Source organism: Phycodurus eques, chromosome 11 (assembly GCF_024500275.1).
Source record: "Phycodurus eques isolate BA_2022a chromosome 11, UOR_Pequ_1.1, whole genome shotgun sequence".
Lineage (NCBI taxonomy): Eukaryota > Metazoa > Chordata > Actinopteri > Syngnathiformes > Syngnathidae > Phycodurus > Phycodurus eques.
Window position 1 is genome coordinate 2,195,343 of NC_084535.1, and position 22,907 is coordinate 2,218,249.

Genomic DNA, 22,907 nt, shown 5'->3' on the forward strand with positions numbered 1-22,907 from the left:
TCCGTTTTAAAAATCAAACGTGTCTCTTGAGCAAAAACGTTTGCGAATAAATTAAAAAGGGACTCGCCGTTGTTCAGTTTGTGTCGTTAACTCGTTGTTGTTGTGTTGCAGGAGTGACAACGTAAAAGTGCGACAAGAGCGGCACACGAAGTCGCATTTCCCGTCTGCGTCAAAAGTCAACGGTGTGCGTTTGGGCCAAAGTGACCCGACGGCAAGTTCTCAAGAAAGTCACACAAGGTGAAGTTTGACAAATATTGACAAATCATACCATAAAAGGCAGGATTTGTCAATATTTTTGGGTATCTGGAAACAATGAATTGGATTTACATTATTTCCCATAGGAAACATTGCTTTGGTTTTGGTACGAATTCTGTTTTTCTCAGACTCCCTGAAACAGATTCATTCAGTTTGACATTTTGTATGCTTCCGCTTACGTGGGAGCAGTTTGGAGAAGATCAGCGGGATCCATAAAAGGCATGCTGGGACGAGTTTGGTGTGGAAGAGCACGCCCGGACATCTTGCGGAAAGAGCTCAAGCTGTCAAAGTTGCAAAACGCCTCCGCGTTGGTTTCTCCACGTGCTGGGTGTCCCAATACTTTTGTACAAATGGTGCTCTCACCTCTTCTATGCCGTTTTATTTCAATTCCCCCCCCCCACCCCACCGTTGTTGCAATCGGGTGGCTGCTTTGAAATGCAACACGTGGGCGGGAAAGGAGCACAGCTGTGTGTCGCACTACATCGCCGCCCGCACACCTGCGGCTCATTTGGAGAAGGCGTGAAGAAGAAATTGGCCACGTTCAGAATCATTCACTCCTTCCTTTCCCCCGACAGGGATTTGCAGTGGACAATTTGGGGAACTATCTAGGGCCACTATTAAAAACAAAAAAACAAAAAAAAAATCTATATGGTGATTCGGGAGTTTGGAACGAGTGAATGATTCCGAACGCAGTAACTGCGTAAATCATTCACTCGTCCCCCCACAATTTTGACTGGAATTTTGAGCAAACTATGAAGACCATTTGAATGTTTTTTTAAATGAGAGAAATAATAGCACTTTAAAAAAAAATGATTAAAGTAGCACGGATGTATACATGGAGACGGTTCTCAGTAACCTGCAGTAATACAAACCCGATTCCGATGAAGTTGGGACGTTGTGTTAAACATAAATAAAAACAGAATACAATGATTGGCAAATCATGTTCAACCGATATTTCATTGAATACACTACAAAGACAAGATATTAATTTGATTAACTGGATTATTATATATATTAACTTGATTATTTTGAGCAAATAATCATGAACTTCGAATTTTATGGCTGGAGCTATGTATTCAATGAAATATAGGTCGAACGTGATTTGCCAATCATTGTATTCTGTTTTTATTTATGTTTAACACTACGTCCCAACTTCATTGGAATTGGGGTTGTATTAGTCGTTCTTTGCAGAGGATAAAGAACATATGCCCGTGAGTATTGTTATATTAATTGTACACATTTTCTATGGGTTCGCTACTGCAGATTTCCAACTATCACGGGTGATTCCAGAAAGTATCCACTGCCGTAAAGGGGCGGGGCTTCACTGTAACGTGATTAGGGAGCAGGTAATGAGTGAACGAGTCCAGCCAATGACGTTGCCATTTTTACTCTGCGCGTCTTGAAAGCCTTTCCAAAATGGCAACTAGAACAACACCTGCAAGGGCAGGGCGGCTGGGTGGGGGGGCGCCAGGAGGTGGCGACTCAGCATCGGGTGAAACTCCGTCCCCAGGGGATACGGAGCGTCCAGGAGATGGATGGGTGGCGAGGCGAAGAAAGATGGCGGCGGTGGATTTAGAGCGAGGGGGTGGGGGGCGAAGGGTGGCAGCAGGTGGGGGTGCGAGGGGAGCGGGAGGGGCGGGGGCACGAGGGATAGGTGGTGCCGGATGACGGTGTGATGGAAGGAGAAGGAGGAAGGCGCCGGTAGGAGGAGAGGCCCCCGGAGGGGGACACACCCTGGAGGGAGGCCACGGGGGAAACGAGGCCTTTTCTCTGGGTAGAAAAGTTCCACAGTCCTGCCCTCCTGACGCCTGCCGGTTGGACGCTCGTCCTTCGGCGAGGAGACATCCGGCGACCTGTCCTTCTCGCAATGCTGACCGTCATTGTCACCCTCGCTTTGAGGGGGTTTGGCTTCTGAAATGGGGGCGTCAGGGACGACATTATCACGAGTCTCGTCCTCAGGAGGCGCATCGACGGAGTCGATGCCAACTCCTCGGACGTTCTCACGACGCCCATCAGGCACGACGCAGGGGGGACTAAATCGTCCCGCGATGTCATCAAGGCGAGACGATTGGCTCGTGTCGTTCGCGTCCCGACGCACTTCGCCCGTCCTGTCAGGTGAGAAGTCGTCGGGATTCGCCTCCGCGCTGCGGTGCGGGCGTTCAGGTTCGATGACGTCGTCTTCACGAGCGGCGTCCTCGGGACGCGTGTCGTTGAGTATTCCGTTATCGCCGACGCCGTTGTCGGTATCTTGGCGCAGCTCATCGTTAGCGTCCTGGCATACTTTATCTGTCGTGTCAGGTGAGGCGTCTCTCGGTTTTGTCTCTTTGCTGCTTCCGTCGCTCGTTTCCGTTGAGTCCGAAGTTCTCCTGAAACCAAAGCCGACGACTCTTCTGGTTTGTCGTCGTCCTCGTTTGCGTTTCTTCCAAGCGTTGGTTTCCAGACACTCTGTCCACTTCCTCTTGCCGCCGCACCTCACTTCCCGTGAAAGATCCTCGCAGGCGCGTGTAGTGTTTGCGCATCCCGACGGGACGCTCGGCTCGCTTTCTATCTTTTGTGCCTCGAAAGGGCGATGACGTCCCGCCGCCGTTCGTCTGCGAGCACACGCTGGGCCTCTAAAAGAAAGGGGGTCAGGGCTAATCGCTGCATCGCATGCTGCTTCCGCGTGTCGAGATGGCGAGAGACGGATTTGGCGTTCGCACGCTGCGTCTCCGCGGGGGGACGAGACACCGCTAATCGCCGCCTCGCACACTCTCGCCTCCTGAGCTCTAATCTCACTCGGATTCCCGCACGTCTTACCTTCCCGCCCTCGCTGGTCTCCGTCTTGATGTTTGCGTCGCGGCCTCGTGTCCGCGCCGGCGGGGTCGACCGTAGATGCGAGACAGCGTGGCGTCCGGACGGCGGGGCTAATCGGCGCATTACACGCCGCACCCCCGCAGAGACGTCGCTCGGAGGATGTTGGCGGGCCGGCCCCCGCGTTCGCCCGCGTGCAGCGATTACAGCGATTCGCGGGAAGACGACTTAATAGCGCGTCGTTCTCCGCTCTCCATCTCTCCTCCTCCCCCTTCGGCGTTTTTTCGAGGCCTGTGAGCATCCGCCGCGCCGCCAGATGACTTAATAGCCGTTTTTCTGTTCCGGCGTCCTCTCTTTCCAGCCTCGCCATCTCACAGAAACTAGTTATTATCTCCCTCCTCCCTTGCTCTTTCCTCTTCATCTCCTCTCCTCTTTTCCTTCTCCCCCTCTTCCTCAGCCCTCCCCTTTTCCTCCTCCTCCTCCTCCTCCTCCTCCTTTTCCCCGGTCCAGCACGGGTGGATTTGAACGCGTCGGCGTGTGGAAATGGGCTGAGTTCTTTGCCACCTTTGCCTCGGCCCGCGACTGCCAGAGGATTTCCCGCCTGTCCTCCTTCATTCCCATCCCGGCTTTCATCTGACTCTCCCCCGCCGCGTTCCCGCTTCTGTCGGAAGCCGTCGTGTTTGATCACTAATGGCTTTATTCTCCTCCCCGCTTCCCTACGGCCGCCCGCGTGCGCTCGGAAGTCGTACAGCAGCGGGTTGACGCTGTAGGAGAGCGAGGGCGACAGCTTGGCGGTGTAGCGGACCATCTCCGAGGGCCACAGCAGCACGCGGCCGCCGTCGCGGCTCAGGACAGGACAAAAAGGCTCCTCGGGCCGACCCGAAGGAGAACTAGGCGATTGTTTTTGACCCACGTCTTTGGCTCGGTTCACAAATCCTGCTTGTTGGATCTCAGCGGGAGTGGGACAATGTAGCTTTTGAACAAAATCAGCTTTGTCAGAGGTTTCAAAGCCAGAAGTTGGACACGCCAAAGTGGGTGGTAGTAGTACTGGAACCTTGCTGGTCACGTGATGATCAGATCCAGTCCCACCTTCATTAGCTGGTTGGGTTCCAACCCCACTATCACCGCTATCTTTGACAGTTCCAGCCCCACAACCAACGATGACTTGGGCTCCACCTTGATCTTGGGCTCGAGTGCCACAGCTTAGAAAGAATTGGGCTCCTAGCCCACTTTGACAAGTAACTTGGCCTTCATTCCTGATTCCACTACTATCTTGGATGGCTCTAGTCTCAAGTCCAGGACTAACTTCGGCTCCAGTTCCACACCTACCATTGTGCTGGGCGCTGGTACTACCTCCCACCTTGATTTGGGCTCCCGTGACACTTTGACCTATTATTCGGTCTCCAGTCTTACTTCCGGCACTATCTTGAGTGACTCCAGTTCTAGTCACAGATTGACCGCAGCCCTGGGCTCTGGTACTACCTTCTGCATTGATTGGGGCTCCAGCTCCATAGTCACCAATGTCTTGGGCAACAGTTCTACTTCCACGCCCATCTTCAGCTCCAGTCCCACTTCTACCGGTTGTTTGTGTTCCAGTAACTTGGGCCCCAGTTCGACTTCGACCATTATTCAGGGCTCTTGTCCTACCTTCTACTTTGGTTTGGTTTCCTGTCCCACTTTGGCCGGCTACTTGGGCTCCATCTTCGGTTCCATATCCGATACTAACTTTGGCTCCAAGCCCACTTCCACCTCCATCTTGGGCTTCTGTCACACGTCTACCAACCACTGCAGCTCTATTCATACTGACACCGGCGTCTCGGGCACCCGTCCCACCTCCCACGCGGACTTGGGCGCCGGTCCCGTGGTGGCGGTTACATAAAGACGAGGCGGCGTTCATCTTGTCATCCAGTTCTCTGGCCAAAGCGCGGCCCCACGGTGCAGCCGAGACCCGCTGCGGTGCGACTTTCCCGTCCACTTCTTGGGTCGTCTTTTGGCCGTCTCGCGAACTCCGCCCAGCTTGGATAAAGACGGCGGCCGATTGGTGCAGCAGAACGCAGCTCCTTTTAGGCAGAGAGAAGCAAACGGGGCGCCCCCTGCTGGCGAGGGAGGCTTTAGGGTGGATGTTATTGGCTCGAATGGTGTCGCTTAAGAAACTGGGGGCCCAAGGGAGCTTGTTAAAGGCGCCGCTTTGGCCGGTATCGGCGTTTTTGCTCGTGACGTCGCCGGACGGAACGGCGTTATCGTCCAGCCACCGCGTGTCGCTCATGAGTCGGCTTCCCGGTGCGGCGTCCAGAGGAAGGAGCAGTGAGCTTTGAGGATCTGGAGGAAGGGGGGGGGGGAAGAGAAGAAAATGGAGGATTACAAGACAGTTTACATTTACATGTGAAAAAAGACAAAGATGAGGAGAAGATGATTTTCAGCAATCTGGCTGCTGGGCATCACTTTTGTTGCTCATCTCACATCGCAATGTGATTTACGAGCGTGGGACGCACTTGAGAAGAAATAAGCGCGCTGGCGAATGTGAGGCTTACTTAGAAGTGTCTTTTTCTTTCATATGTAATATCCATTTCTGGAGATCGGTTTTGGGGCGCCTCCGGCGAGCTGCCAGGCGTTCATCTGCCCGGCGCGGGATTTATGCACCCGCGGGGGGGCGCGCTTCCAATACGGCAGTCGTTTCGGGACGAGGATGCAAATGTTAAATGGGCGACTTCCTCGCGCGCCGCTCCCTCCTCCGACACCTCCTTCTCACCATCCTAAACCTCCGCACACTCCTAAACTTTCTCTTCTTCCCAAACCACCTCCTCCTCCACCTAGACCTCCACCTCCCAGACATCCTCCTCCTCGACCTCCTCATTATTGCGTACGTTTAAAACAAATGTTTCCATCTGTTGAGAAAAAGGACAAACCTTGGCGAACATTGATGAATATTTATGCGCCGGTGACATTTCTTTAAAACTCCCACTGATGATACACTTCATTATTTTATTTTTTTTCCAAAGAATTTCGTCTTCAATTCTAACAAAGCAAAGTCCCTGTTCACCCGACAGTCACTTCATTAGGTACACAATGGAATGATATTCGACGCTCAATGCTCAGGAAAAGAGTCATTGTTTTACTTTTGCTTGTTTTGTGACTTATTTCAAAATAGGAATAGTATAGAAGCGAGCTGAACCGCTTCAATCGCCTGGAGGGTCTGCTGGGCGTCAAGGTTCCAGCGCCAACTTCAGCGAAAGTGTGACAGGAAGTTTCCTGAATTGATTTCTGGCTCCTTCCTGCCTCAACCTTCAACTGGGGTAAGAATTCACGGCGCCAGCAGCCAAGAGGGGCCCCCGCACCTTCTTTTTCACGGCAAATCCTCAATATGACCAACCTTGACACCGTGATGATAGTATACCTGCATCCTTGACTTGATCTTAAACATTAAAGCGGGGAAACGATTCCAAAAAAAGAAACATTTGAGAAGGCGGCAAATACTTTCTCCTTTCTTTCACGGCACCGGCGGGAAAACGGCCGATGTTGACGCAATTGGACTGACGAGCGTGCGAGTTTGTGTGTCGATGCGTTTGATGACGTGACGCATTGATACGGCGATGGAGCAAATCCCCTCATCGAGTATTTCAGCGATTTCAGTGGACGAAGAGCTCTTACCTCTCCCCGGAGCTCCGACGGCGTCGCTGCTGTCGGCGTGCACGTCGCTCCACTTCTCCATCGCGCTCGCCGGCTCCACCGCCACGGTGGTGGAGCGGAACATGGGGCCCGAACCCGGAGCGCTGCATAGAGGAGGGGGCGGGGGGTTGAGGAAGAGAGCGAAAGCTGGAAATCAATTTGGTCTGGTCACGCTCGGCTCTTCTTTCGCTCGCTCTGCGGCAGCGCGGCGTCCTCGCACAGCCGTGCTGAAACACGACTTTCTCGTTCTTTTAATCAAACGCGACTTTCTCACGGTTAGCACGTCTGCCTCGCACTTCTAAACGTTGGGGATTCGAATTGCGGGGGGGGTACTCCTCCCGCATTCCAAAAATATGCATATTAGCTTCATTGCCGACTGCAAATTGCGCATCGGCGGGAATGTGAGCCGTGATGAGCGCTAATTGCATATTTGCGCTTGTGTGTGTAAACAAAATTGCATGTTGCGGATTGTGAGTCCTCGATTGTACGTTTGGGGTTGTGACTGTGAACAACTGTGTGCTTGCAGTTGAGACGATAAACAATTGGATGTTTGTAAACGTGATTGTGACTGTGACCAATTGCATGTTTGTGCTTGGAACGGCGAACAATTGTAGGTTTATGGTTGTAACTGTAAACCAGTGTTCATTTTGACAGCAAATTTTTATTGGACTAAAATGTAACTTAGTTTTAGCCGCCGTTTCACAACTTCTAGTTTCAGTTGACGAAAAACCGTAAAATGATAGCCGACATAAACTCCAGTCAATTTAGTCGACTGCAAGCTTTCCCTTGGACTTCTGAAAGTCATTGCGTTCACCTCGATCGGCAATTCTCAACTTGTGGTCCAAGTACCAGCGGTCATATGCGGCCTCCCTCTAGTGGCACATGAAGGAATTACTGAATTAAATACGCCTACTGTTACAGCAGGTGTCAAACTCGAGGTCCGGGGCAGATCCGGCCCACCGCATCGTTTTATGTGGCCCGTGACAGCAAATCATGTGTCAACTTCCACGATTGTTGCTAAAATCTGTTCAAAATTTCAAATTGTCATATGTATTAAAGATTGATGTTGCCATATTGCGAGCATTTGTTTTCTGAGTTACTTGATCAATCGTTAAACTATCATCGTTGACGTCTGCTTTAAAATGTAGTTATCCATCTATTTGTCAGTGAGACGTAATAAAATGATGAGGCGATTTAACATTTATATTTTGTCACATTTATAACGGCCCTCTGAGGGAAAACGCAACTACAATGTGGCCCACCACAAAAATTAATCTGACACCTCTGGACTGGAGTTTATTTTTATTTCCATGCTTTCTGGCGAGCGCCCCCTCGATGATCTTCTTTCCTGGCACATGAAGCGTTTACGGCGTATTCCGCCGAGCTACTTTGAAATTCTTCCCTTCATTCTTGGATTTCAAGAGTGCGATGTGCTCCTGGGGGACGACTTTCTGGCAGAGGCTGGAGTTCTTCTTGCGTGGGCGCGCTCCGGTTGCGACTCGCTGCTCCGAGGGGGAGGGTTGCGTTCACGGGCGCTCGGAAAACTCGGCGCTCCGCTCGTCTGTTTGTCAGCGCCCTCTCATTTCCAGCACGGCGTTGCACGTTTTGCACTTGACGTGTCTTCGGCTTCCCCCGTGTTGGACTGCTAACGGATAGGTCGCTAAGCCACGCCTCGGCCAATCGCAGAGCAGCGTAGAAAAAGAGTAGGGCTGGCAAACGTTTGTGCTCACGTTAAAAAAAATTTCAAAGGTATATGTATTTTTTTAACTTTAATGGAATCATAATTCAATACATATTTTTGTTTAAATAATTAACAATTAATGAACCCGTTATTTCGTAAAATGAAATCAAATATATATTATGTATACAATACAATACATGCATACAATATAATAATTCATTCTCATTTGATTTTTTGTTTAAAAAAATTATTGAAATATAATCAATTCACCAATTATTTAATAAAATGAATAAATATGTTCAATGTATTTATAATTTTTTATACATATTTTTAATTATATTATTTCCAGCCAATTGGGACATTTTATAAATATAAATCATTTTGAAATTGCATTGTAATCATTTAAGAATGATTAATACACCAATTATTTAATAAAATAAATAAAAAATGTTGAACCTTTTTTGAGTAACCTGCGCACTTTTGCGATTTTAAAGATGAATCTAGCGGCTTTTTTTCCCCGTGAAACTAACCCTCGCCATTCGCTGAAGAAAACAACGTTTTTTTTTAACTTTTTGAAAACGCCCTAAGGTGCCACAAGGTGTCACCAAAGCTGCAGCCAAACAGGAAAGTCGTACAGTTTCGCGTCACGGAAGAACGTTGAAGCGACACATGAGAGACAAGCTCGGTAAATTGGGGAGGAGCTAATTTAGTCTGGGTTGTTAGTGGAAGTTATGGAGAGTCTTTGCCGCATGCGAATGTACGCGTGCACTTCTGCTGCATTTTGTGAAATCCAATCATGTGGAAGGCATTATTTCTTTTGAAGGGTAATGTTGTAAGATGAGTTGGAAATGATATTCGAGTGTTTTGGGATATTTTATATATTTGTGTTTGTCTTCCTCACCATCGCTCTTGTGTTTTCTCCTCCTCATGATGATGATGATGATGATGCTGGAGCCTCTTCCTCAGCAAGCGCTCCTCCCTGCGCTCCTCCCTTCGCCTCCGCTGCCTCCTGCAGGCCAACGCTCGGTAGAACTCGCGATGCTTCAGCTCCTTCAGACGCTGAAATCGCATACGTCGATGTGATTACGACGACATCGGCGCAACGGTCGTCGCCCACACGATCGCGACGCGGCGACAATCGTCATCGTCGTGATTACGACGACATCGCCGTAACGGTCGTCGCAGTAACATCGTCACTGGAGAACAAATGGAGGAAGTCAAAGCGACAATGTTGGAAAATAGCAAGTGTGTTTGGGCCTGTGTGCTTCTGTGTTAGTTTGCGTGTGTGCGTTGCAGTGTCAGTGTATATATATGTGTGCATTAGCGAGTGCGTGTGTTTGTGTGTGCATGTTGCAGTGTGTGTGTAGTGCGATGTGTGCGTGCGTGCGTGAGTCGGTGGTAAAGCTTTCCCCACTGTGTAAATGTGCGAGTGCGCTCAAGTGTCAGCTTTGGTGGCGTCCGGCTTAATTCCGAGCGGTCTGCGCCGCAGAGATAGTGACACACGCTCGCAAGTAATCATCATAACGACAATATCATTCTGTATATCATAATAATAATAATAATAATAATAAAAGTAGTGGAGTTTTATATCGCAGACAAACCCGACCACAGACAAACCGGACAAACTTTTAAGTACTTAAAGAAGGTTGAGTAATGTGTGTGTGTGTGTGTGTTACAAAATAGAGCCGCACTACAGATGACATTGGCAAATATTATTGACGTTAAAGATTCATGTTAGTTCTCATTTTGATTGTCAAAACACATCACACATTTACTCTACAAATATACTATCAAGTTTGCCACAGAATTTTTGCATTACTTAAAATGTGTTTTGAATTCTGAATTTATATAAAAATCTTACATTCAATGTCAAGTTCAAGAATTTTGCACAGGATTTTTAAAAAATGTGTATTCATGTTACTCCATGTTTTATTTTGAAAAACCCCAACCAAAAAGCAAGATTTTTTTGTTAATAAATTAAAAAGTATATTCATTCATTTTATTCTTTAAATGGTCCAAAAGTTCTGCCACCTTTGCTTATTTGTTTTTTCCATCAATTCAATTCAAAAAAATAAAAACAAATAGCAAATATAGCAGTATGTATAGATCTTTTTGAATTGCATTTATTGCTATGTTGTATTCCATACGTTACACACGAGTTTGTCAGATACATTTTAATCCCCATATTCAATAAAAAAAAAAAAAAAGTATTGCAGTAGTATCTATTTATTTATTTTACACGCAATGCCATAAAATCCTTCAATTGTCTGCGCTCGAACACTTTCAAGTCGAAAAAGTTAAGTCGTCAAGCTGTGACACTCGACACAAATATATTCGGATACAGGAAGTCCTCGATTTACGAACGAGTTCCGTACCCACGCTGGCGGCGTAACACGATTTTCCGCGTAGGTCGGATTTCACCGTGAAAGTCGAGATTTACGTCGAAATACTTCCGTTACGATTGAGTGTGTACAGCGGCAAGCGGCAAGCGACGGCGACCGGGGAAGAGGAGCGGCCAGCGGACGTCGAATGTGCAGAGGAGCTCATGAAGCCATTCAAGCGGCAAATGGCCGCTTCATCGTTGCCGCCGCCCGGCTCGGCCGTGCGACCAGAGAAGGGAGTTGACCCCTGCGTTATACACTTCGTATAAAGAAACTAAAATAAAAAAATAAGATGCCGTACTTACCATTACTATTGAGAGTGTGAGCCCGGCCCACTCACCTGCTTGTGGTGATGGTCGTAGGAGTTGATGTGGTTGTCGAACTGCTGGTGTCGCACGTATTGTTTGTCGCACAGCTCGCAGTACAGACGGGTGGCGCCCTCATCCTGCGCACGCAACGTTACAGACACACACACACACAAAGTGACTTCTTATTGAGTGTGGCTATGAGAGAAACGTGGACGCTTCCTGGCTGGTGGAAAGGAAGAAAAATCATGGAAAAAGGTCACGTCGCAGAGGACGGTGACTCACACACGGGTCGTACTAAGAAATAAAGAAACAAATGACAATGACACAAGCTGAGAGTCAACCGACACGAGCTTGACTCAAGAGAAGTATTCGAATGGACACGATCTTATTGTGTGTACAAATGTTGTTCATACAAATAATTGGCTTAATGATTGTCATTGTTCCTGTAACACTGATCATTTGAATATAGAATTTGTATTTGTTGATTTATTTTTGATAAAGGAGTTTAAAAAAAAAATATATATATATATATATAATTATTATTATTATTGTTATTATTATTATATATCCACTTTAAATTTCTCTCGAAATGTTTCCGTGCATGTAGAAAGGTGAATGCATGTTTAAATGTTGTGAATACACATAGAAATGTGCAAACGTACACAGCGGAGCAAAAAAAGCATTTGGTCAGCCAGCAAAAATGTTCTCCCACTTAAAAAGATGAGAGGCCTGCAATGTTCATCATAGATGTACCTCACCCACCTATGAGAGGCAAAATGAGAAGAAAAGCAAATCCATAAAATCGCAGTTTGATTTTGAAAGAATTGAGGATTCGGTCACCTCCAAACAAGCAAGACCGCTGCCTCTCACAGAGCTGTAACTTCTTCTTTTAGAGGCTCGTCTGTCCTCCACTCGTGACCTGCATCAATTGAACTCATGATCGGCAGAAGAGACACCCGTCCGCAACCTCAAACCTGTGAGGAGAATGACAGGCCCCCTCTCATCTTGCACAATTGGCGGCTGACTAAATACTTTTCGGGCCCACTGGAAATGTCGCTTGCACTTTTGCCCGACGCACATTACGACACGCGTTTCCATATTTCGCATTTCAGCTGCTTGACGGACGGCTGCGTTTACAGTTCCTCAACGAAATTAGCGCGTCTTTCTTTTTGTCTTTTTACAGTAGCAGCTGAAGTTTAAACAGGAAGTTCAAATCGTTTGACTGTAAAACGCGACATTTATTCCCTGGTCAGAGAATTACAGTGGACAGCTTTTTTTAATAGCTTATTTATTTTTATACAGCCTTTTTGTGCAAGTCCATAAAGAATCTCTTCATAAGAATCATAAGAATCTCTTCTTTGATTAAGTTCAAGTTCACTCCATAACGAGTTCATTTCAGACATGTCAGTCACCATGACAACAAATGTTGCTGTCGGTGTTCCAGCGAACGCGTGCGCCATCTGCTCAATGCGCGTGCGTAGGAAAACTAAGTCGGGCGGGGCTTGCGAACGATCATCGTAACTAACGTCAAATGTATTCCATGCTCACGCTCGATCGATATCGATATTTATCACACTGGAGCTTTTCATTTGCGTGCGTGCGAGCGATGGCGTCTCGATGCCTTCCGATTGCTAAAGGACCCTTTAATCGCATGTATTGATCCGCAATCTGAGCGGCTGACCGGACAATTACACACACGCATACGCACGCACGCACACACACACACACACACAAACAAATCTGTTTGAAATCCGTCCTCCAAATTGTCAAATTCGTTGATTCCGGATGGAAACGAGCTCATTTGTGCGGTATAGTTCCGTCGATTAGATTAAGAGGCAGCGGAGTTAAAACTGTAATCCCGTTTCGTGCTACGGCTCACGCACGCATATTCCCCGAGGGGGGGCGGGGTGCGCGCGAACAGCCGGAGGTTCCCTGTTAAGACGTGTCAGTCGTCAAGTTCATTTTCAGCTCACAAAGCAGTCGCACACTTTGGAGTCTCACAGCGTCGAATCCGCAATGAGGCGCCGCCGTCGGCTTTGTTTCATTAGACGAGAGCGGCGAGACGTCTCGGTTTGAAGTAGGTTCCGAAAGTAGCTAATTGGCTAGAAAAACATTAGCGCTCATTCATGCCGATCTCTGTTTTTGTTTTCCGGCAGCAACAGACGAGCCCGGCGAGCGCTAAGCGGCAACACGCAGCATCAAAGCGCAAAACAATGAAAGGCGAGCGAGTTATTAGACGAGGTTGAGACATCAGATGCGGTAGGGAACGTTTGGAGTCGAGTTCCAGGTCACTTTTTATCGGAACCGTTCTAGAAACGCCGTTCGAATGAATTATTAAATGCATTTTTCTCCTCTAACATTGCGAACGACGCTCATTAAAACACATCAATGACCACAAGTTTAGCGCTTGTTTCAGCTTCCTGGTTGGCTGCGGTCGACTTTCGTCCCAGGAGACAAGTCACTTAGGGAGACGTTTGGTTGCCATGGTTACAATTGGACGCACGACAAGAGAGAACAAGTTCCGAACAGGAGTAGAACCGCGAGCCGCTCGTGCCCAAAACGGACGTAAAGAGATGCCACATTTTGTTGCCGGGTAGATGACAACTTGACTTATTTGCCAATTGGAAACGAAAAAGACTCGCAAGGAGCTGCTGTAGGCCACAATTCACACTCGGCTGCTCACACGCAGACGAACCAGCCAGCCCGACTCCAGTGCCTCATGTCAAATATTAGGCCACGCCTCTTAAAGGCTCACATCCAACACACAGACATACAGTAATTACGCTTCATAAAAAAAAGCAGCTTATCTTATTATTCTCTTTTAATTATGTTTTAATATAACACAGTGATATTTGTGTTATTTTGGCTGTCAGTCACATGCCAAAGCGCCAGGTGGCGCTATAACCGTTAGATCCTTTCAAACAATCAGCATCTGGAAAGAAAAGACGTGACAGCACTCAGTAGTTCTGTGCGTCCTGTAGGCGGCGCTGCTGTGAATTAAACCGGTCAACCATGATGGTTGGTTAGTTGATGGATGGTTTTGCGATAATTATTTGAGGAGTTTCTGAGGTCTACTACTACTACTACGAGTAATAATAATACAGTGTCCTCAAATCATCTTTCCCCATTCAAATGAATGGAAATGCCATTAATGCGTTGCAGCCTCACTAAAAAGCAACAAAATGTTTTGTAATGTGCTTTATAAGGCAAACAGCACAAGTGTAAATTTTACTTATTTAAAAACATATAGTACGAGCCTAACTAAATTAAATGTAAAGATTAAACAGTCTCTACATCATAATTCATTGTGGCGCCTTCGGTTGTGCATGCCTTGGCCACCTGGGGGCAGTATAATACAGTCATGCAGCAACAAACAAAGAAGAATTTCACATCTACTGTAAGCGAGTCAGTAATTTGCGGTAATATTACTTATAATGGATATATGCCCGTGAGTACTTTTCTGTTCGTTCTGTATGTGCTGAATTCACTATTTGTGTCCATCAACGCTAGTTTGGTTAGCCCACCTATGGCGTTTTTAACTGTTTGTTAGCATTAAGCCAAGGAGACTTTCCTCAGGAAAAACAATGTGGTTGTTTCCAATACACATGGTTTAACTCTCTTTGTTTTATTTTGTCTGACTTTAACCGGGTGTGGCATTAATCCGTTTGAAGCCATTTTATTTGAATGGCTGACAAACTGCTCGTGTCTCAAGGCACCAGCGTGAGAAAAAATAATCATGTCGCAAACAAATACACAGTTCATATGAACAAAAGCATACAACATTTCAACCTCCTGCCTTGTGTTTAATGCCCGGTGGAGGTAAAATTCCTTTCCACTGGACTAAAACGTTAAGGTTGTTTTGTTTTTTTTCCCCTTTAAATGCGATAGTCTTCTTTAATCAAATCTCCTTGAGGTCTTTAAAAAGAGCAAACAAAACAATCCATACAGTTGAACCCCATGTGTGTTTTAATTTTAGGCGGGGACTACAATGGACGCGGAAAAATCCTGGCGAGCGGCTAAAGCGGCCTGGCGGCCTTTCGAACGACATCACGCTAAGCGCTGCTGCCTTTCACGGGATCCTGCAAATGGGATGCTTCTGATTCTAATTGAATAGCGCCACATAATTCCTGACTTAATGTTGCTTATTTAATAGAATAATGCCACATAAGTCGTGCCTTAATGGAATTACAGCGGCTCCCGTAACGATCCAGGCGGGACTTTCCCGCCATAATGGACGCAGGACGGCGGAGAATTTTGTGGTTTGTCTTCCGTCTGTTCGTAGAGAGAGACTTTAGCCCGAGGGTGTGCAACATTTTGTTCTCAAGGGAAACATATCAATGTAAAATCAATCGTTTTAATTGTGTTATTTATGTGCTCAAATAAAAAAAAAAAAAAAAAAAAAGTATTTATTCGTAATTTACAATTTTTTATTTTATTGCTTACAATAAGGCGGATGACAGGTTAGCACATCTGCCTCACCGTTCTGAGGACCGGGGTTCGAATCCCGGCCCCGCCTGTATGGAGTTTGCATGTTCTCCTCCCGCATACCAAAAACATGCGCGGTAGGTTAATTGAAGACTCTAAATTGCCCGTAGGTGTGAATGTGAATGTGAGTGCGAGCGGTTGTTTGTTTCGATGTGCCCTTGCGATTGGCTGGCGACCGGTTCGGGGCGGAGCCCGCCTCTCGCCCGAAGAGAGCTGGGCTCGGCTCCGGCACGCCCGCAACCCGCGGGAGGATCAGCGCTACGGAAGATGGATGGATGGATGCTACCAATAAATGAAGCAATTATTTAAAAAGCCACTAAAAATGTTTTGAATTCATTGAAAACATATAGCTGACGAGTTGATAGCGTGTGTTTGACGTGTAGTAATGTAGATTGTGTGTGTGTGAGCGTGCGTGTCTGTGCGTGTTTGTGCGAGTGCATGAGCGAGTCGCTGTTCCGTATGCGTTTCCGCAGAGGTTGCGCGAAGGTTTATAATTGCCGGGCCCTCTGCCTAGCGGCAGGCTAACAGACCTTTGGTAATGCATGGTTTGGTTGAACATTAAATACACGACGATTGATTGTCTTTTGTTTTATGTGTCGGTTTTACAGTAAACTTCAACTGCGAGTGACAAATAAACTCTTACTTGGACAACAGTGCGAGCGAGTCTTCATTTCGTTTCCTCCAAGTGATGTCATACGATTGTCTTCCATTTCTCGACAGAGAGGAAACATTACTTTAAAAATGATCTTTTAATACATTGAAGTGAGTTGTATTCATTTGAATTGCGTTTAAAGTAAGTGTGAGGGCCTATATTGTATATTTTCCCCAATGGTGAGTGAATCTGGAACGTTTCCTTGTGATAAACGGGGGTTCACCGTACAGATCCGATCGAGACATGACATCACCCCCGCGCAAACACTCATAAATACACACGGCCCGATATTTGCGAGCGTATCTTAACGGAGAGCGCTTCACGGCTCGTTTGCGTGAGCGCGTCCACACAGGAGCGAGACGGCGGCGACAAAAAAGATCAAAAGTAACGACAGCGACGAGATGAGAGGGAGTGAAAGAAAAGAAAAGGGCGCGAGGAGAAGCGCTGATGCAGGAACAGCTTCGTCAGCATGGTCTCGTACCCTGGCCCGCCACATCTCACGTCGTTGAGGTCATTTGAATGCAAGGTAGATCTCCACCCGGTCCTTCGGCTGGCAACCACAGCGCCGCCGAGTGGCGGAAATAAACCTCTAAACAGACAACCCTTTGCTCACCCATATCTGCAGATGCACTTTTCTGTCACAGTCCTTTTAGTCTGACTCACCGTCGCTAGGACGACGGCCCAAACAGCCACTCGAGTCGTCAGTTCCGACCTGACAAAGTGACACTTAGCTTATTTGATTTGCATGCATTGTAAATGCCGCTAACATGCAGCTACTGTCTCTTTAAATGAAATCAGTACGGGTACCTTTCCTATAAAATCACCTTTTAAGGTAGCACACATCTACTGTCCCTTGAAATCAACTTTTACGGTAACACACAGTTGCTGTCTCTTTACATTCGCTTTTAAAGTAACTGAGCGTACAGATACTGTCCCTCGAAGGCACCTTTTAAGGTAGCACCCGTCTAACGTTCCATAAAGTCATCTTTCAGAGTATGGTGATATACATCACATATTAAATCGCTTCATATGGTAATCTGCAACTACTGTTCCTTTCAATCACATTTTAAGGTAACATATGGTGTAGCTACTGTCTCTTCAAACGACCTTTTAAGCTTACTGCACAAACAGATACTGTCCCTTTAAATCAGCGATTAGAAGGGCTGCGCATTGTTGACAACCTCACGATTCCGTTTGATTTTTTGGATTCTTTAGGTTGCAATTCCATTTCATTTGGATTCTGATTTAAATGCTCCGCTATCGATTCAGTGAGAAGTAGAAAGGAACAAATAATTACGAGTCAATTTTAACTTATTTCCGATGCCATGTAAACAAACCTATGTCGCATGTTCATGTCACGTTTTAAGAAATAAAACATCTGGGGAAAAAAATGCATGTCACTTATTTGTGCATATGGAGTGTAAAAGTAAAAAAAACATGACAACTGTGTATTATCACGGAAAAGGTCAAGTGTGTGTACACTTAAGTAATGTTTATCTCCTCTTGGAAATTGCAATAAAAATAAAAAAACGTATTTGCACATATGGAGTACAAAAGTAAACACGGTGATGACAGCTCTGTCCAAAAAGTACAGTGCAGACAATATTTCTTTGCCGGCCCTTTAATGAGTCCTGCCGCCACAAAAACATGAAGAGACAGCAGCCATATTGATATGAATATTGCATCACCGTCCTGAGCGGGCTGCATGTGTTGTGACACACACGCACGCACACACACACACACACACACACACACACACAAACGCTTTGTCCGCAATGTACTTTACTACGACTGCTGCGATGATGAAATCACATGACGGAAGACGTGAATGATTGACAGCTGTCAGCCACTCGTCTCACGTCGGTTCCGTCGCGATCGTTTTCACACGATTGTTTTCGCCGCTAATTGTTACGATCGCTTTCTCGCTCTCGTTTCGCCGCTATCAGTTTTTTCGCTATGGTTTCCTTGCTGTAATTTCCATCGCTCTCGTTTTGTCGATACCATTTTTCCTAGCCATGGTTTCGTCGCTATTGTTTTCTAGTCCCCCCCCCCCCCCACACACACACACACACACACACAAGTCCACCGTGCGTGGGCACATTCGATGGAGCGACTTTTGTTCAAGCTTGACGCTCCCTGGTAGAATTCTGGACTTTTTCCTTACACACCCGCGCATACGCGGGTCCACCATGAGGACGGACATGACAATCAAGCGTCGACTGGCTATCACAGTCAGACACACATTAATAGACTTAGCTGGGATTAGACCTCACACACACACAGTAACCCTAACACTGAAGTTACACACACACACAAACATAGTACGAACACACACACGTGCATACACAGTGTCGCTTGCGAACACACGCAGAAGGCCCTTCTCATTATCATGCATAGTGGCAGCGCTCGCATTGATTCTCACTCTGTCTTAAATGTAGCCCACGCAGCTGTGTGTGTGCGTGTGTGTGTGTGCGTGTGTGTGTGTGCGTGCGTGGTCAGCTTGGCAAAGCCTCTCCAGGCTGAGTGAAGATTATGGCTCAGAGATTTTTCACTTTTTCTCTCCTCTGCCTCTCTCTTTCAGTTAAATCTCTCCTCCCGCTCTCCCAGTCTTTTTTATTTTTTTCAACGCTCCCTCTCTTTCCTCTGTATTGCCTCTCACTCCATCAATCAGTAAATAGACCACCTGCCCAACAGGAAGTGGTCCAACACCACTGAATTTGTAGTTACAGGGAAGACCAAAAATGTGCCTTGGAAGTTTTCCACAATTTGCCATCATAAAATGAATTTAGTTCGGCAAACATCAAGGATGGCCTTATATGTTAACAAAGGCTGTTTTAGAGAAGAAGACACACAGGAAGTGATGTCACATTCAAAGCAATGTTATATCCATCCATTTTCTACCGCTTATCCGAGGTCAGGTCGCGGGGGCAGTAGCTTTAGCAGGGACGCCCAGACTTCCCTCTCCCCAGCAACTTCATCCAGCTCTTCCGGGGGGGATCCCGAGGCGTTCCCGGGCCGGCCGAAGGACGTAGTCTCTCCGGCGTGTCCCGGGTCGCCCCCGGGGTCTCCTCCCGGTGGGACGTGCTCGGAACACCTCACCGGGGAGGCGTACGGGAGGCATCCGAATCAGATGCGCTCAGCCACCACATCTGGCTCCTCTCGATGCGGAGGAGCAGCGGCTCTACTCTGAGATCCTCCCGGATGACCGAGCTTCTCACCCGTTCTCTAAGGGAGAGCCCGGACACCATGCGGATGAAACTCATTTCGGCCGCTTGTATCCGGGATCTTGTTCTTTGGGTCATGACCCACAGCTCGTGACCATAGGTGAGGGTAGGAACGTAGATCGACCGGTAAATCGAGAGCTTCGCCTTTCGGCTTTGCTCCTTCATTACCACAACGGAGCGATACAAAGTCCGCATCGCTGCAGACGCCGCAACGATCCGTCTGTCGATCTCCCGTTCCGTTCTTCCCAAGATATTTGAACTCCTCCACTTGGGGAAGGATCTCATCCCCGACCCGGAGAGGGCACGCCACCCTTTTCCGACCGAGGACCATGGTCTCAGATTTGGAGGTGCTGATTCTCATCCCAGCCGCTTCACACTCAGCTGCAAACTGCTCCAGTGAGAGTTGGAGGTCACGGCTTGTGAAGCCAACAGAACCACATCATCTGCAAAAAGCAGAGATGCAATACTGAGGCCACCAAACCGAACCCCTCTACGCCTCGGCTGCGGCTTGAAATTCTGTCCATAAAAACAGAATCGGTGACAAAGGGCAGCCTTGGCGGAGTCCAACCCTCACTGGAAACGAGTCCGACATACTTCCGGCAATGTGGACCAAACTCTGACTCCGGTCGTACAGGGACCGAACAGCCCGTATCAGGGGGTTCGGTACCCCACACTCCCGAAGCACCCACCACATGACCCCCCGAGGGACACGGTGGAACGCCTTCTCCAAGTCCACAAAACACATGTAGACTGGTTGGGCGAACTCCCATGCACCCTCGAGGACCCTGCCGAGGGTGTAGGGCTGGTCCACTGTTCCACGGCCAGGACGAAAACCACACTGCTCCTCCTGAATCTGAGATTCAACTTCCCGACGGACCCTCCTCTCCAGCACCCCTGAATAGACCTTACCAGGGAGGCTGAGGAGTGTGATCCCCCTGTAGCTAGAACACACGCTCCGGTCCCCCTTCTTAAAAAGGGGGACCACCACCCCAGTCTGCCAATCCAGAGGGAATGTCCCCGATGTCCACGCGATGTTGCAGAGGCGTGTCAACCAGGACAGCCCTACAACATCCAGAGCCTTGAGGAACTCCGGGCGAATCTCATCCACCCCCGGGGCCTTGCCACCGAAGAGCTTTTTAACCACCTCGGTGACCTAAACCCCTGAGATAGGAGAGCCCATCTCAGAGAACCCAGACTCTGCTTCCTCATGGGAAGGAGTGTCGGTGGAATTGAGGAGGTCTTCGAAGTATTCTCCCCACCGGCTCACAACGTCCCGAGTTGAGGTCAGCACCGCCCCATCCCCACTATACACAGTGTTGATGGTCCACTGCTTCCCCCTCCCGAGACGCCGGATGGTGGACCAGAATTTCCTCGAACCCGTCCTGAAGTCTTTCTCCATGGCTTCACCGAACTCCTCCCATGCCCGAGTTTTTGCTTCTACGACCACCAAAGCTGCATTCCGCTTGGTACCCATCAGCTGCCTCAGGAGTCCCACAGGCAAAAAAGGCCCGATAGGACTCCTTCTTCAGCTTGACGGCATCCCTCACCGTTGGTGTCCACCAACGGGTTCGGGGATTGCCGTCACGAGAGGAACCGAGCGCCTTACGGCCACAGCTCCGGTCGCCCGACTCAGCAATGGAGGCACGGAACATGGTCCACTCGGACTCGATGTCCCCCGCATCCCCCGGAACGAGCAAAGTTCGTTGCAACTCCTTCTGACGGGGGATTCCGCCAGACGTTCCCAGCAGACCCTCACAATACGTTTGGGCCTGCCACGTGGGACCGGCATCTTCCCCCACCATCGGCGCCAACTCGCCACCAGGTGGTGATCAGTTGACAGCTCCGCCCCTCTCTTCACCCGAGCGTCCGACACACGCGGCCGCGAGTCCGATGAGACGACCACAAAGTCGATCGTGGAACTGCGACCTAGGGTGTCCTGGTGCCAAGTGCACGTGTGGACACCCTTATGCTTGAACATGGTGTTCGTTATGGAACACCCAGGGCCTTCACAGTCAGTAGTGCTGGCCTCTGGAACTTCCAACTATTAGAAATAAGATTGTTTCTTTAACCAATCAAATTTCAAATTCGCAAACTGGTCCTTGATGATGTCATAAGTTTGCCGTCCACTGAATGGTTGTCAGAGCAAAACTTGCAACAGCCATGTTTGACGAGCAAAACACATTTGTAGCGAAATGCGTGTCTGGTAAGATGTATTTTAGTTATGTTTTGTCATGTGACAAGATACTTAGTAAATATTGATTGTAAAATGCTCCAGATGTTCGCGGGACAGTTCCGTGCTGTTAAATTGCCTTTTTGTCTAGCATTGCCGATTTCCATAATTGCGACACAATAGCGGTGCTATTAATCATGGATTAAGTCGGGTAAATCCCCACCGAAGGCCCTGGTACCAAACGCACAGGCCGCCGCTGGATTAATTCAACAAGAAAACAAGCCGGTGCTGCTCCTCTGCGCTTAACGGTCCAGGGAGGTTTGGCAAAAACAAATCTCCCGACCGTAATCGTCGTATTATTACGGGCAGGCATGGCTCGGTTCTAATTAACGCCCTACCGGTGCATTTGGGGCTCCCGCGACACCTGCTTCATGCTTTGCAGCCAAGTGTGAGCAAGCTAATGCGTCCAACGTTAGCCAGGAGACGCCGCGGCGGTGACTCAATTTGGTGGATTGGATGACGTTTTTCACGCTCTAAGATGCCACGAGGTGCCGCCAAAGCCCTGAACGTATTCGCTGCTGACAAGGACGTACAGTACGGTGAAGTGATACAACTCGACCGAGGGACGAACTAAGTTTAGCCTGGCTTGTTAGTGGGACTTACGGAGAGTCTCTGCCAGATGTGCATGTACATGCAACCGTGCTTGGTCACATGACAAGTGTAAACAGCAAGTATTAGCCGGAAGGTATTGTGCATTTTCTAGCTGAATTCTTTGTCTGTTCTAGCCGTGGAAATGGCTTTGGTTGTAAGTTGGCAGTTCTGACACGCATAATAGGGTCGTATAATGTTTATTTGCATATCTTTAGTTTGAATTTAATGTCAGAAAATTTTGCTTAGCTATTTGTGTGTTCGGACGAGATTGCCACAGTGCAGCGTTAGATAAGGAATGCCAATGTAAACATAACAGATCTGACACAGTTTTCTGGCTATTTCTGAAAATGTTTTTGTGAGTGAGACCTTGTTTACCGCCGCCCCAATCAGATGTAACAGTAGGGCAAATTTACATAATAATTATGGGGTGTACACGTGGACATCTCCAAATCTCCAATAACAATAACCAACACAAGAGAAAAAGTGGCAACAGCTTTTTCCAAAAAATTGATGCTAGAGCGTTCAGAAAAGTCGTCGACACTCAGTAGCTGGTCGCTTTGTCGCAACGCCCTAACTCCGCCACAGTTGTCATGGTAACAAAGACCAGAAAAATACATACCCGGTCTCCTTGAACACATTTGAAC

At 47.9% G+C, this 22,907-nt stretch overlaps 1 protein-coding gene across 1 annotated transcript in view; it reads right to left on the minus strand.

The window, feature by feature from the left end:
* Positions 1-1,678: 1,678 nt before the first annotated feature.
* Positions 1,679-22,907, minus strand: part of LOC133410068 (uncharacterized) — a 44,733-nt gene continuing 23,504 nt past the window's right edge. Inside the window, exons 2-5 of the mRNA XM_061690807.1 lie at positions 11,114-11,218; positions 9,294-9,451; positions 6,694-6,815; positions 1,679-5,364 (exon numbers count right to left, since the gene is read on the minus strand). Coding sequence (XP_061546791.1) covers positions 1,679-5,364; positions 6,694-6,815; positions 9,294-9,451; positions 11,114-11,218 — 4,071 coding nt within the window. The remainder of the gene's footprint in view (positions 5,365-6,693; positions 6,816-9,293; positions 9,452-11,113; positions 11,219-22,907) is intronic.